Source organism: Podarcis cretensis (assembly GCF_951804945.1).
Source record: "Podarcis cretensis genome assembly, chromosome: 6".
Classification (NCBI taxonomy): Eukaryota; Metazoa; Chordata; class Lepidosauria; order Squamata; family Lacertidae; genus Podarcis; species Podarcis cretensis.
In genome coordinates this window covers 96,489,977-96,505,798 of record NC_137175.1, presented here as the reverse complement: position 1 = coordinate 96,505,798, position 15,822 = coordinate 96,489,977, and the positions used below count along the sequence as shown (strand labels likewise).

The window sequence follows — 15,822 nt, the reverse complement described above, 5'->3', positions numbered from 1 at the left end:
GGGGTATGCTAGCCAGGCTCTCTAACTTATCTCTGCAAAGATTTGCCCCATAGGAGATACACACCCCGTTCTGCCGGCAAAGGAGAAGGAGGAGTTTCCAAAGCAAGGCAGAATCTCTGCTTCGGCTGGAGTCCAGGTCACAGGCCACAGCTGCTCTGCGCTGGCAAAACGTCATCACATCCACCTTGTGCAGATCCTCCCTGGGAGAGCAGAAAGGGGAGCAAGGACTTTCAGATCCATAGGTGGCCCAGATCTCGAGGACTGGATAGATTTGGAGGTTTGGCGGGCTGCCGGGGGGGCAAGATTCCCCCTCCCTGCTATATAACATTTCCAAAGGCTTTGATGTGACCCCTCCAAACTGAACGCACTCACACACTCTTGCTGAAGCAAGTGTCCTCCCACAACTCTCCGGGGCCTTTCCCCCGTCACTTTCCTTACTGCAAAAAGTTCAGTTCTGCAGGTAAGTTTGTGTATTGCGCAAGACCTCCCAATCAACTATAACTGTGCAACCTGAATGTGTAGCTACATGACTGAATCCTTCCTGAAATCAGTGACTGAGCACCCTTCTCGACAACTCAGCAATCAATGCAATAATTTGAATGCATAAGCAAACCCTCTGGCTTTTGCCCAGGTGCGGGTGTGCGGAGAATCAAATAATAATGACAGTTTAAGAGAGCATTCACCATGATAACTGCTTGGGGGAGGGGGAGAACTTTTATTTCCACCTTCCCTCACCCTCAACTTTTTATTTTAATCCCATATAATTAGAGCACTGTGACCTGTACAACATGTTAAAATAGCCTCCTGCAGCCCAAATGGCAGAAATGAAACACTTTCTTCAGGCTACTCTAGTGCCTGAAACAGAAAATCCAACCAGCACCCTTCCTCTGATTGACAAAGAACACAATTCACTGGGCAGTTTTTCTGTCACAAGAAAACAAAGAAGAGCCGCAAAGGAAGAGTTGTGTACCCCTATTCATTTCAGTGGGGCTTGCACAGCTGAACACCCTGGCACACTGTGCCCCATGAGTCAGATCCCCTGACTCCCACTATGCTGCCCATCAATAACATCCAGAGCCTGTTGCCTGGGACGTCTCAGCTTGCTTCAGAGTAGGGCTGCCTCAGGGCTACGGTGGAGAATGAAAACTTAAGTTGTACCTTTTCAGAGGTCATGTACCTGATTAGAGGTCCTGGGAAGACTCTTAATTCTTCCTGCTCCAATGTATCATGTAGGATCACCTGGAAAACAAGGAAAGAGTTAGTGAGTGGGATTCGGATGATTGCCTGCACTCACTGTAGCTAAAGTGGTTGTAGAAAGCATGCTATGTTGTGCTTGTTTTAGTCATCTAGGGTTGCGTAAGCTCTTTGAACATCTTCCTGCCCTTGTCTCTCTTCCTGGGGCACACAATCAGGCAACTGCAAATTTGTTTGTGCAGCTTTCTGGTTTTATGCATACCTGGGGGATCAGAAGTGTGTGTGTGTGTGTGTGTGTGTGTGTGTGTGTGAGCTGCCATTGGCTTGTGCAGTTTTCTGGGTTCGTGCTAATCTAAGGGATCAAAAGGGAAAATATATATTCTTCCATTCAGAAGCACACAGGAAATAATTACAAGCACAGCCTGTATTTTAATACTTTGTTGGAAGCCGCCCAGAGTGGCTGGGGAAACCCAGCCAAATGGGCGGGGTATAAATAATAAATTATTATTATTATAAGAAATGAAAAAAAGAAGTAGTAGGCCTGAAAAGAGGAGTACCAGAAAGTGACAACTGATCCACCTGCCCCAAAACACCAAAACAAATAATCCGCAATCCCGAGGGGAGTTGTTTGGAGCCCAGTTTCCCCCAATTTACCAAATTATCCCCATATCAGGTAAACCCAAATATACAGGCGCAAAGCATGGGACTGGTGTCATCGAGGGATGTGGGCTATGCAAATAAAAACAGTTACAAACACATAGAAAATGTCTCTGTAGACAAGCCCTAAGAATATTATGATGCCTGCACAGTAAATCAGCCGAAGCTGAAAAATAATGGCTTATCTGAGGCAACCTAGTAAATTTATGGTGGAGAGATTTGAACAATGATATTTGTGACCCCTTAATAACTAGAGTAGCTATTTCATAGGAATCCCCATGGCTAAGGGATCACAGAATAGGGTCTGCAATATAATTTTTTCCAGCTGCCTGCAGAATCTCTGCTTCCTTCTTTTTAAAAAGAATGTTTCTACTGATTGTGATGAACCTTGAAATGGATGTTGGGTGTTTCTGCCAAACAGCTGGAAATCAGAGGGTGTCTAGGACAGGCTGATGTTGGGAGGTGCCAGCACAAAGAAGACATTCCCAAGTACACAGATAAAGGAGTTGTTAAAACAAGGCTCACAGCTGACTGACAGCAAAATAAAACAACGAGAGAGGTGAGGCAAGAATGAAAGACTGAAGACTCAGGAGAAAGAACTGTCAAAGCAACGGAGGGCAGATTTGCAACAATCCGTCTCACTTCCAAGGGGCAAGTTAATGTTTACCTCCAAGCTGTGCATTTCGACAAGAGCAGGCTGCCCATCTGGTGGGTAATGAGGACATCCTCGGACCAGCTGCCCCCCAGCTCCAAAGCACACGGGTACATGGGGGACTCGAAACTTCAGAGGTGCCACAGGGTGAAGAGGAACTGGCAAGTCTTCTGCTAAATGACAAGACCGGGACCGTTAGTGACTTGGCATTGGCTTAGGCCAGAGGCTGATCCCAGACTGACAAGAAAGCAAGCCAGCTAAAACGCACATCAAATAAGCTGCTCAGTGAACTGTAAATCTGAAAGCAGGCAGGGAGAATAACTGCCTTGTCATAGGGGGTGACAGTGAAGGGAAAAGAACTCAACTCAACTCAACAATAGAAAGCAGGAAAGACGTAGAGGAAGCTGATGGGGTAACACAAGAAGAGTTTGGCCAAGTTCAGACACATGTTGGGCAGCTGCAGACTTTGATTTGGGAGGGTGGGAGCTTTTGTGTTTACAGGCAAGTGTGGCCCCTGCATCACACATTATTGTAGATCAGGGCTGTGGAATATGGCACTCTTGTTGGAGTCCTACAACTTCCATCCATGCCAAGCCAGTGCGTCCAATGATCAGTGATGTTGTGAGTTGTGCTTCAACCACATCTGGATGGCTATAGGTTATACCTTCCTTGTTTTAGATCCACGGGAAAGGGGGAAGATGCACAGCCAGGACCCCCACCACACAAAGACAGCGGCCATCCAGTAACTGGCTGAAGTTTGTTTGACATGCCTCCTGCCAGACTCTGAGCCCCAGACTATAAGGATGCCTGTTGTTCAATGTGTCTAAACAAAGAACTGACTTGGTCTCACCGGAGGATGTGATTTCACAAGCAAAAAGGGTACATGGATGAGAAGTACAGATCACTACTCCTGCCAAACCTTCCCACAGCTTTTCTCCATCATAGTTTTTGTCTTCAGCTGAGCTCTGACACCAGTTAGAAAAGAACTTGGAGGTAATTCACAGGCAAATGGAGGGTTCTGTGCAAATCTGCTCCTGCACCATCCTTCCGCTTTTAAACTCAAACCTCACCCCTCTTTTAGGTGATGGGAACACTCCCATGTTTAGACACACACAAATAGCATCATTTATTTTTACGTATTCAGAAAGGACTTGTTCAAGTGTCCTACATGCATGGAAACAAAATTCCTGCGGATCTGTTGTCTAAGGTTGTTAACAGAGAACAACTTAAGTACTTAATGTACAGCGTTTGCAATTGGGTTAAACCACAGGTAATACAGGTTACACAGAAAGGGGGAGGATGTTAGGATACTGATGTTCCATTTCACCTAAACAGATGTGTGGAGCTGTTGTATGTCACATGTCTGTTTACATTCCAGCACAGCTTGCTGGGAACTTCCGTTTGTGTATAGCTTTTGCATTATGCTTCTTGCTCTTAGACATGAAGGAGAGCAGATATGTTTTCTTTGTCTTGATGTATGCTGAATAAACTGCTTGTAAATATGCTTTACATATGCCTCTGTCCGCCCTTCCGTCGCAAAGAGTTTGTTATCTCTGCTGGCTTGCATGCTCAGCTTCTGAAAGGCTTCTGAAGCTCTGAGTCGCACCTTTTGATGAAGAAGCGAGGACTGGAGTTTGATTGGCTGCCGGCCGGTGGGCTGGAGCCAGCTGGGGGTCTGCCAATTGCACCCGTTCCCAACACATCCCAACACTCACAAGGTATCTTACAGTGCAAATGTTGAAAAGGGCCGAACATGCACAATAACAATACCAGATTAAAAACCTATATAGGGGGTCAGATTGGAGGGATGAAAAAAATCCACGCAAAGAAAGAATGCACAGTGGTGGCCCTGATGCTAGCCTCAAGGTGTTGGCAAATGCCTTGGTCACCTGTACACCAGATGTTCCTGGTGTTGGAATACCTTACCTGCCTGAATGGGGCTCCAGTCCTTGGAGGGAGCTGCTTCGTAGTGGCTGGAGGGATCGTACATGTACTGGCTAAGCTCATAGCTACTCGAGCTGAGGCCCGATTCCTTATACTTTTGGAGCATGCTTGGTTCCTCAGGCAATGGAACCTACAATGGAGAAAAGGAGCGGGGAAGAGGCGGAATAGAAGGAACGGTGGTCTTGACGAAAGCAAAGGAAAAATGAACTGCAACACCCTTTACAAAGAACTTTAAAGCTGGCATTTGCTTTCTAAGGCTCTCAGGCCTATCCAGGTAGCACCAGCTGGGATGAGGGAAGAAGAAAGGATACCCTGGACAAGCCCCAAAGCTCGCACCTCATGAGCAGGAACACTAGTGTTCTCCTGGAACTTCCACTGGAATTCATCCTGAATCTGTCCTTGTTGCAAAGGATAACTGTAATTTACATCATAGGCGCCATCTTTCTTTGAAACGTAATTGTCTTCGTAGGACTCATGCCTCTTAGACCTTATTGAAGAAGGGTAGCCAAAGGGGGGGGGAGAGAGAGAGATTTTGTTTACAAATCTGTTGGCTGCACTTTCACAGAAAGCTCATGCATCTCCCCACAGGAGAACATGGTTATGCATTAAGGGCACATTTGCGCATATTTTGAGGCTGTTTGGGTTCCAGGGTCTTACTCTGAGTGAAAAACAAAAACGGATCTATTAAAGATGACCTCCTAACTTTGCTTTATTGAAATGTTTGCAGTGGTTGGATTTCAGGTTTGCTGCAAACAACAGGGTAACATATCTAGTTCTCCAGGACCTACACAGAAGCCTGGGCATTCTGGGACTATACTCACCTGGCAAATGTCTCAGCAGCCTCCTGTGGGGAAATGTGCTTCCCTGAGGCACACTGCAAGAGCAGAGAGTCACCGAGTGTCCTTCACAGACACCGGATTAAGGAGATCTTAGTCATTTCCCAGTTGGGTGGGTCAGCTCATAGGATTTCCTTACCGAACTGGACTCCCATTGGGATGCTCTGCAAAGCCGCTGCTTTCTACCCGATGTTGATCTCTGTAATAGTTCTGGTCCCAGTAATTTGTACCTTCACCCCAGGTATCTCTCTGTCTTGGATCTACATACTCAGAGAAAATAAAAAGGAGCAGCTCTACTTCCAGGCATCTGCAACATTTAAAAACTGATAAAGCTACCTTGGAGACACCAGATACGATTTCCTTTTGTTGTCAAAGGGGCTATGCTTAGAAACAAAGTACATCTGATTACAGGAGGCCATTAAAAGTCATGTACACTAGAGGGTTTTTTACACATGTGAGTGCACAAACATAGGCAACATGTGTGCACATACTTACACACCGGAACTTACAAATGTTTGTTCATTCTTAAAATTTCTATATTGCCCCTCATCAACGATACAAGGTCTGTTCACTATAATACAAAACAATTCCAATAAAACCATATGAAAAAGTGCCAGAATCCACAGTAGAACAGGCAGCTACACCCCAGGCGTCAGGATTATCAACTCACAAATGCTCGGAGGAACATTTATAATTTGTTAGGCTCAGTCAAAGGCTCACTCAAAATCTACCTTCAGATTAAGAAAGGTCTATGTAAGATTGAAACCTGGCAGGGGCAAAATGGCCTTCCCCTCTCCATCTGGGCCAAGTTCACACCTAAGCCATGCCCTCTCTCCCCTCACCACCCCTGATATGCGCCCGCCTTGAGTGTTTTTTGCCAAACTGAAATATGTCCTTGGACTCTGATCATGCTTTTGCTTGCCTGTCTGAATGGAGAAGGGTGGGTGTGGGTGGAAACTAAGCTACTGTGTAAAGGTAAAATTCACACTCGTGCCCCGCCCACTTTATCCTCTGGTTCTGCCTCCCACTTGCATGTGGCCAATCTCTAGCTCTCCTAGAAAGAAAGTTATACAGCAAAATGTGCCGGTACTTTCTAAGCAATTTCTGTGAAATGAGAGTGGTGTTGCTACCACATTTATTTTTTCTGAGAGAGAGATCTCCATAATCAGGACCAGCAGAACATAGCTGATTTCCCATGGTAAGTATAAGGTTTCCAGGAGCAGCTGTCTCTCTAACTCTATGTAATGCCATGCTCCCGGTGGCAGCCATTTTGTGTTATGCCATGCCCACTACATAGCAGCCATTTTGTGACTGGCACCCCCAGCACTCTCTCAAAATTTGAAATGTGCCCACTAATCCAAAAAGGTTGGCAACCCTTGTCTTACTATATTGTATCCAAATTGTGCATGATGGTTCCTCAGATTAAGGAGTGAATATTTGCCTATGTTTGGAGAGTGTTGGACATCATTTTAAATCAAGATAATGGGCTGAACCTTTCAAAACTTCTAGATTCTATCCACCGATTTCAAAACTGCACTGATTTTTTGGTTTCTTAAAATTCCTGCATAACTCAAGGTATAAATGTATTAGTAAATAAATAAATCTGGGACTTTCAGGGCCTGTAAATGGGTCCCATGAAATGGGGTGGCATTTAGGCTCAGAACTAGTTCTGAAAAAGTACTGAGAATTTTGAGCCTGTGAGACAAAAAAATCACATTCTTGCTGAGATGGACTTCTTTTCTTTTTTAAAAAAAAATCCAGAATTTATCAAAAAAAAAGGGGGGTCATTGAACATAGCAAATGAGACAATGGTAAATCTAACCACAGAGAATTGTTGGGCTGTGTACATTTAAAGCACGTCTAAAATACATTTGTTCCTCCAAAGAATCCTAGGAAGAGTAGTTTGTTAATAGGGGTAAACCACGGTTCACACAATTTATTTTCTGGGGTGGGGAAAATAATGGGGATTCAATGTGGTTTCAGTGTGTGGTTTGTACGAAGCTGATGGCCTTTTACAACACAGAGCCATGAAGGATAGACAGAGGCAGAGAACAAGCATGGCGTAAGGAAGGCTTTGAATATGTACACATGCACAAACCACCAGAATGAATTCCAGAATTCCTCTTCAACCCAGTTCCATCCAGTATTTTTAAACCAGTTTTGTTTCTGTGGAGAATGCAGTACCTCTCTCACTCTGCCAGGTTTGGGGGTACCTCTGGTAGTCGCCATGCGCATAATCTTCCACAAAGGTCCGGTGGTGGTCTTCATAACCTTGCCTGAAGCGTGGCCCAAAGGAGAGAGAGAGCAGAAAGGGAGATGGAGGAAGCTGCTTTGGGTAACTGTCTAAATTCCTCGTTATTTGTGAGGATAAAAAAAAATCAGGAGGGAAATGCTGTCAGAAACAGTTCCAAAAACTGCTATGGAAGGTAATAAATGGGCTATAATGACCACTCGGTAATTGAAATGACCTTCTCTCCCATTTCCAGCTCTGTATTTGATCATTGAAAAATATGAATACAGACCACAAATAAATCCCTTGATGTTCTACTTACTTTACCTCACTGATGCAATGAATAGCTAGCCTGTCTATAATTCACCAGGGTGAATTGTGAGAGGAGACAAGGCAAATGAGATCAGGAATGAGAGCAGGAAAAAGTTACAGGATAAAGAAACAGTGTGACTACAACAGTAGATGTGATATAGGAGATACATAGGCCCAAATCAGAAAAAAAGCAGGAAATCATGGTTTCTGCTATGTAAACAAGCTGCAGCAAGCATAATGTTTGTATACTCCTCTTCTTTCACAAGCTTTCAGTTTCAGTTCTGAACTAACCACGGTTCCCCATAGCATCCAAATTAAGGGAACTGTGGTTTGTTTTAGACTATGTTTAGTGAGAACTAGTTGGGAGCAAACTGTGATTTCAGGACCTGTTTGTTTTCTGGAACAATAGTTTAAATCAGGGTTAGCCAACATGGTGCTCTCTAGATCTTGTTGGACTCCAACTTCTATCAGCCCCCCCCCCCCAGCATGGCCTGTGATTAGGGATGATGGGGGCTGCAGTTCAGCAACTTCTGTAGGGCCCCATGTAATAATAATAATAATAATAATAATAATAACAACAACAACAATAAATTAGTTATCCCTCTCCTCCTCCTTTGGAACTATTTTGATTAAATGCTCTGATTTGGAGTTCCACACAGCTGCATTAATATAGAAACAAAAAACAAAAAACATTGGAATTGAAGTAATAAATGAATGTTTGAGGCCCTCTGTATGAAACAGAGGGCTAGGAGACTATATGGAAGAAGAGGCTATGCTGATCTCTCGGCAAAGTCCCCCAATCCTTCTGAGTGTTATCTTTCTCAAGTCTTAATAAATAATAATAATAATAATAATTTATTTGTACCCCACCCATCTGGCTGGTTTTCCCCAGCCACTCTGGGCAGCTTCCAACAAAGATTAAAAATACATTAAAATATCACAAATTAAAAACTTCCCTGAACAGGGCTGCCTTCAGATGTCTTCTAAAAGTCAGGTGGTCCCACATCTGGTGGGAGGGCGTTCCACAGGGCGGGTGCCACTACCGAGAAGGCCCTCTGCCTGGTTCCCTGTAACTGCTCTTCTCGCAGGGAGGGAACCGCCAGAAGGCCCTCAGCGCTGGACCTGTGTCCGGGCAGAACAATGGGGGTGGAGACGCTCCTTTGGGTATACTGGCCCGAGGCCGTTTAGGGCTTTAGAGGTCTTACCTTGAATATGACCGGTTGGGATAGCCAATTTCATAATACTCTGCTCTGGAGTTTGGCCTCCTATAGTCCTGGAGTCTTGGGTGATGGGCAGCATGGTGGTATTCTACTCGAGCATCTGGCCAAGGCTGAGGCCTAGCCCAGGGTTCATGGTGGTACAGCCACTCACTGCTGTGCCTGGATTGAGGCGGTGGAATGCCATGGGAAACTGCCCTCCATGGGCCCCTCTCGTAGCCTTCCATGTGGGGAACATGTCTCCCTTGTGGCTGGGGCTGCTGTGGTGGGACCCATGGGTCCATATTGAACTCTCTGCAGGGCCTGCTTTCGTTCAGATTTCCTTACCAAACCTGCTTCGGCTTCCTGCAAAGATAAGCATAATTGTAAGAGAGGTGACACAACAAAAACAGCCCGTCTTTAAAATGAGATACACAAAATCCCAAGGTTTCCATGCCTCATGGTCCTCTGTGGACATGCATTGGAGCACATGGGCAGTAGCCTGTAAAAAGCAAGGAATCCCTTTGACAAGCTCAGTGGCAGGGCAGGTCACAGGTTCAATACCCGTTGTCTAAATAAATGCACTAAAATTGTATGACTTGGTGCAAAAGATGGGTCTGTGTAAACACGTTGTAATTTACTTTGCTTTATTTTGAACACTGAGTTTGTTCAGAGCATTTTAGGCACAGAGTTCTGACAAGCTAGGAACACTGAATGGACAGCATTCAACATGACTGATCTCAACATTTAACAACAAGAATTACAAAGCACTTTTTCTAAGTCCTCAGAGAACTTCACATACACTATTTCGGCATCTTACAGCAGTCCTGTAAAACTGTGGCTGGCATATGACCAACTAATAAACTCATAACTGAAGTGAAAACTGAATTGAACACTTATTTGCTATCTCAACTAGTACATTCCTGTATTCAAAACACACCTGCGAAGAAATCTTAAATGCCAAGTTCCGCAAGAGCAAAAGGTATTTCTTCCCCTGCTGGCCCATTTTTTAAGTAACCCATGCCCTTATATTTTGCACTACTCATCTTTGTCAACCCATCTGCGGCAAGTCCTAACATCTAACCCTACACAAATGGTACTGACTCAATTTGTTTTTGCTTTTGTTTCACACCCACATCCTAGCAGAGCAAACTGAGTTGCAATGGGGTGCTCCAGGATAAATTCTGGGGTGAGCAACAATATTCCCACCAACACGTGAGCTTGTTTACACACACAAACACACAGACACACCACACCTGTTTAAAAGTGAGACCACCAGCTACAGCTCTAAATGCCGGCCTCAGTCCTTCTCGTCCCCAAAGGCAGCTGTCAAAGTCCGCCTGCCACATCACTTGATGGCTCACTAACTCTGAGCCTGCGCTGGGTCAACGCTCCCTGCTTCTTCCTGTGCCAAAGTCCCAGCCAGTTCCATAGCACTGATTAAGCCGGGCAAAGGGCGCCTGGCCTGCTTGCTCAGAGACAAAGATACCTGTGGCTGTTTGTAAACGGCAGAGGGGATCCTTAACAAACAAACAAAAAAGGCAAGAGAGTTTTCCATTTGTAAAAATACCAGGGACCAGGAGAATTTGAAAACCCAGGAAAGGGATGGCATTAATGTTCAGCATTTATTTTCTTTTTTTCAAAAAAATTTATTGGTTTTCACAAAACTATAAACAAATAAACAAACATAAATTATAACCTTATTAAAAATACACTTATTAACATTGTTAAGTGACTTCCTTGCTTCCCCTTGGTTGAATTTCAATACATATCCTTTTAAAGGTTTTCCAAATCATAGTTCTTACAAATTTAACTTGAACAGTAACATCCTTAAATCTTTTCATTTTGAGACTGAACGTATTAATTCATCACTTAACTTATATAAAATCCTAAGCCAATCAAGTATCTGCAAGCTGTTTCCAATTAACTTAACATATTTAACTAAATAATCATTAAATTTTGTCCATTCTTCCTGATACTCCTCCTCCTTCTGGTCGCGGACTCTTCCGGTTAGGTCAGCTAGGTCCGAAAACTCCATCATTTTCATCTGCCATTCTTCCACCGTCGGTAATTCTTGCGTTTTCCACTTTTTAGCCAGCATCTATCTATCTATCTATCTATCTATCTATCTATCTATCTTTCTTTCTTTCCACCACAGTCTTTTGCCTCACATCTTCAAACATCCTCCTGCAGGCATAAAGGCCCAAAACTACTACTTCTTTTTTGGTACTGAAAAGTAAGCTGCTCCGAAAAGGAGGTGTACAGAGGATTGCCTTCCCTGAAAGAAACTGTTCCAAAGCAATGTGCAGCAGCCACTGGTGAAAAAGCATTGTATGCTGCAGGACTAACTGCACACTCTGAACCATGCGTGGCCCATTCAGAGGAAGTAAGCCCTACCAGACTTGGCGTGTCATCCCTTGACATATTTTCGACAGTAGTCCACATTGTATTTTGCAGTTTGTTTGTTTTTTTGTATTATTAATTGAATTTATATACCACTCTACAGTGTTACCTCAGGTTAAGTACTGAATTCGTTCCGGAGGTCCGTTCTTAACCTGAAACTGTTCTTAACCTGAAGCACCACGTTAGCTAATGGGGCCTCCCGCTGCTGCCGTGCTGCCGGAGCACAATTTCTGTTCTCATCCTGATGCAAAGTGCTTAACCTGAAGCACTATTTCTGGGTTAGCAGTCTGTAACCTAAAGCCTATGTAACCCGAGGTACCACTTTTGATTGATTGGTTTATTACGGCCATTGGCCCATATCTAAAAACAATACATCAAAATTTATCCATAAACAATACAATTTAAACAGTTCCAAGTTAAAACACCCCTATAAAACCAATTTTACTTCAATTAAGTAAACTATACACAATAAGCTCCCTCTATGTCAAACGCAATTCAAATCCCTCAGATTTTGGGGGATATGCGTCTTAGTTCTGGCACTTATTGATGGTTCTTAAGTTTGGCTAAGCTGTCAGAGTCATACAGTGATCCATTTCTCCTCTTATGAAATAAGACATTAATCAGGTATCTATGTAACCCGAGGTACCACTGTATATCCAAAGGTCTCAGGGCGGTTCACATAAAAAGTTTCCATCCTTCCCACCCCCCACCCCCCATCTTCACTAATGTAATTATTTAAACAACTGGTGCGCACACCCTGCCCCCAGCTAGACTTTCTGTGCTTAAAAATCTACCAGTCAACATTCCCACTTGATTTAAGCATTTTAGAGCAAAGTTTTACACAATTCCTGCCAGGCTTAATTTCTTGGGATGCAGCTGAAACAAAACACAAACCAGCCTGCAAGTGACTTGAACGTACAAAAGAAGGATTATTAGAATCAAAGGCTACCCGCCCACCTCCAGAGAGTGATCAAGTTTCCTAAAGACGTTAACAAGTTGCATTTCATGCATTTTGCTTTTTCCCGTCTTTACAAATTTTGAAAATCCTCCCCCCTCCCTTGCTTGCCTTCTTCTTTGAAATGACTTCCTTTATTTATTGCTAATGCTTTAAAAAAAAAAAAAAAGGTTTACTTACACCACCTATCACTAAAACAAAGTCTTTGCTTAGGGCTCTGCATCCCAGCATGACAACAAGCTGTGCTTCTGTCTGGCTTATTAGCATAGCCACGCCCACAGGCATTCCCCGCCACGTCAGCGAGTCGGAACCTTCCAGCTGGGATCCTTGCTTGCCGCCGGAACGTTAGTTACGCGCACTAGAAATAAGGGAAACGGTAGGCGGCCGCATTGGCACCGCCATATAGAGAAGGTCACTTCGCTACTGGACAGAGGAATGAATTCATCGGGCGCCTGCAAAGCGTTTTAATGCCCCTAATCGCTCCAAGCATCAAAGCAGCTGTACATATGTCAGCTATGTCTTGAGACAACTGCACCAGATGCATTTTTTTTTAAAAAGAAGTTTTTCCCCATGGAGGGTTGTTTGCCATGTTATTGTTATTTATTGATTAAATTTGCATGCCGCCCTTGATCCGAAGATCTCCGGGCGCTGTAGGAGCTATGGATTTTGCACTCTTGTCTGCAAACACATGAGAACAAGAAGAACCTGCAACAAAACGTTGTGAAATATACTCAGAGTCGCAAAGTGATTTCATGCTCTTTATTCAGCTCATAGTGGTGAGGAGGAATGAATGAAAGTCCCCTCAAAGTATCTGCTTTATATACATTATTTACACAATGGGCTGCACATGATTGGCTAATTCCGGAATTCTACTGTAAGCCAATCAGGTTGTGGATTCACTTCAATCTGGAGCATGATTGGGTGGTTCCTGCCAACCAATCATACTGCTGCATTGTTCTAGGACCAATCAGACTGCTGCCTTTTGGATCCTATTGTTCTAGGACCAATCAGACTGCTGCAGTTTGGATCCTATTCGACTCAGTACATAACAGTTGCAGTGCAGAGTGCTGCCTTTTCAGGATCTGAGCCACTCTCTTCCCCCCTCTCCGCACCTCCCTTTCCAGGCGCTGTGTGTTATCAGTCTTCCTTGGGCTGTTCGTTTGCAACGTTTTTGTAGTTCTGCAACACCAAGCCTGCTGAGAGCATCCTCTGCATGGAAAGTGCCATTTTGGCTGCACGCATAAGGCTGTTATTAGCATGTGGGACCGTGCAACAAAATGCTGCAGCAGGAAGTGTCTCAGAACAGAAATATTTGCATGCCCTTTAAGCATGTAATCCTGGTGTGGAAGACAGGAATGTCCTGGATCAGCCTGCAGGTAAATGGACACTTTTGTGATAAATGAAAACACTCCCAGCCAAATTAAAAACTAGCGTAGGGAGGAGGAGGCTGGAGAGACCCTTTCCCCCTGATGAGCTAGCTTTTTACTTGCAGGTAATTGTTTTATTGGGACGCAGGTGGCGCTGTGGGTAAAAGCTCAGCGCCTAGGACTTGCCGATCGCATGGTCGGCGGTTCGAATCCCCGTGGCGGGGTGTGCTCCCGTCGTTCGGTCCCAGCACCTGCCAACCTAGCAGTTTGAAAGCACGTCAAAGTGCAAGTAGATAAATAGGGACCGCTTACCAGCGGGAAGGTAAACAGCGTTCCGTGTGCTGCGCTGGCTCTCCAGATGCAGCTTGTCACGCTGGCCACGTGACCCGGAAGTGTCTGCGGACAGCGCTGGCCCCCGGCCTATAGAGTGAGATGAGCGCACAACCCTAGAGTCTGGCAAGTCTGGCCCGTACGGGCAGGGGTACCTTTACCTTTACCTTTTGTTGTGACGTGGGGTTTGTGATTTCAGCTCTCTTGACATAATATGCTGGAGACAGTTCTCTAGTAACACTTCTTTATTAAAGCAACAAAACTGAGACCTGGGGAGGGGAGAGCTACATTTATAGGGACAGGGAACTAGCTAGAAGGGATACATTTTGGAGGGAACAATAACAGGCAATCACAGTCCTGCCTTTTGGAGGAAACCAATAAAACAGAGGATCCAAATACAGCAGCTTAAATGAACCAATAGTAGCTGTACCCTCTGGAACCAAAAGGCAGTTACTTTACCCTAATGCATTTACAGACAATAATAATACAGATATAAAATCCTTTGACTCAATACACAACACCTTTAATTGTTTTATTACATGATGGAGCAGTCGTTCTGAAGGAGGTGAGGACAGGTGACCCCACCTAGGCCTGAAGTCACACACCCCCCCCAAAAAAAAAGCAGGCTCAAAGCTTTTCAAAACCATTTTCTCAGCAGCTAAAAGGCATTAGCTAAGCATCAGAAGCATTTCGCTCTGCTGTAACCAAGGTCGCTTCTCAGGCTAGCTGACCTTGCCAAAAGGTACATTCAACTTGCCACTTTTCTTTCCGGGAACTGTGCCAATAGAGCAAGAGAAAAGAAACATATCTTGGACACGATGGAACGCAAGGCTTCTCATCCCCCTTTCCTGTGGAAGTAAAGGATGAGATTCCCCTACTACTCCGCCTGGGGTCTCCAATGTGGTGCACCCAGCCTCCACTCACACTATTCCTATGTTGGGAAATTTGGGGGTGGTTTGTGGGGATGTTGGGGACGCAGGTGGCGCTGTGGGTTAAAGCCTCAGCGCCTAGGACTTGCCGATCGAAAGGTCGGTGGTTCGAATCCCTGCGGCGGGGTGCGCTCCCGCTGCTCGGTCCCAGCGCCTGCCAACCTAGCAGTTCGAAAGCACCTCCGGGTGCAAGTAGATAAATAGGGACCGCTTACCAGCGGGAAGGTAAACGGCGTTTCCGTGTGCGGCTCTGGCTCGCCAGAGCAGCGATGTCACGCTGGCCACGTGACCCGGAAGTGTCTCCGGACAGCGCTGGCCCCTGGCCTCTTAAGTGAGATGGGCGCACAACCCCAGAGTCTGTCAAGACTGGCCCGTACGGGCAGGGGTACCTTTACCTTTCTTTACCTTGTGGGGATGTTATGTTACTGAGTTGAATAGGATCCAAAATGCAACAGTCTGATTGGTCCTAGAACAATGCAGCAGTCTGATTGGTCCGCAGGAGCCACCCAATCCAGCTCCAGGTGGAAGTGAATCCACAACCTGATTGGCCTACAGGAGAATCCCAGAATTAGCCAATCACATGCAGCCCATTGTGTAAATAATGTATATAAAGCAGATATTGTGGGGGAACTTTCATTCCTCGCTACTATGAGCTGAATATAGAGCATGAAATCCACTCTCGACTCCCAGTATATTTCAGGGGAAGAGCTGTTTGGGATATTTCCTGCTTGTGAATTATTGTTGTGTGTGTGTGTCTGTGTGTTGTGTGTGTGTGTGTGTGTGTGTGTGTGTAAAACACATGCCTAAAGCTTTAAAT

General features: G+C 44.9%; 1 protein-coding gene across 2 annotated transcripts in view; it reads right to left on the bottom strand.

Moving 5' to 3' along the window:
• Positions 1–12,645, bottom strand: part of SEC16B (SEC16 homolog B, endoplasmic reticulum export factor) — a 51,051-nt gene extending 38,406 nt beyond the window's left edge. Inside the window, exons 1-10 of one of the 2 annotated variants that reach the window (XM_079981221.1) lie at positions 12,560–12,635; positions 10,278–10,541; positions 9,031–9,387; positions 7,468–7,559; positions 5,423–5,543; positions 4,784–4,934; positions 4,430–4,577; positions 2,519–2,676; positions 1,178–1,239; positions 65–200 (exon numbers count right to left, since the gene is read on the bottom strand). In XM_079981221.1, coding sequence (XP_079837347.1) covers positions 65–200; positions 1,178–1,239; positions 2,519–2,676; positions 4,430–4,577; positions 4,784–4,934; positions 5,423–5,543; positions 7,468–7,559; positions 9,031–9,326 — 1,164 coding nt within the window. In that variant the 5' untranslated portion in view covers positions 9,327–9,387; positions 10,278–10,541; positions 12,560–12,635. Of the gene's footprint in view, positions 1–64; positions 201–1,177; positions 1,240–2,518; positions 2,677–4,429; positions 4,578–4,783; positions 4,935–5,422; positions 5,544–7,467; positions 7,560–9,030; positions 9,388–10,277; positions 10,542–12,559 lie in introns of both variants that reach the window. The other variant, XM_079981222.1, reaches the window with a different exon arrangement.
• Between the last annotated feature and the right edge of the window lie 3,177 nt (positions 12,646–15,822).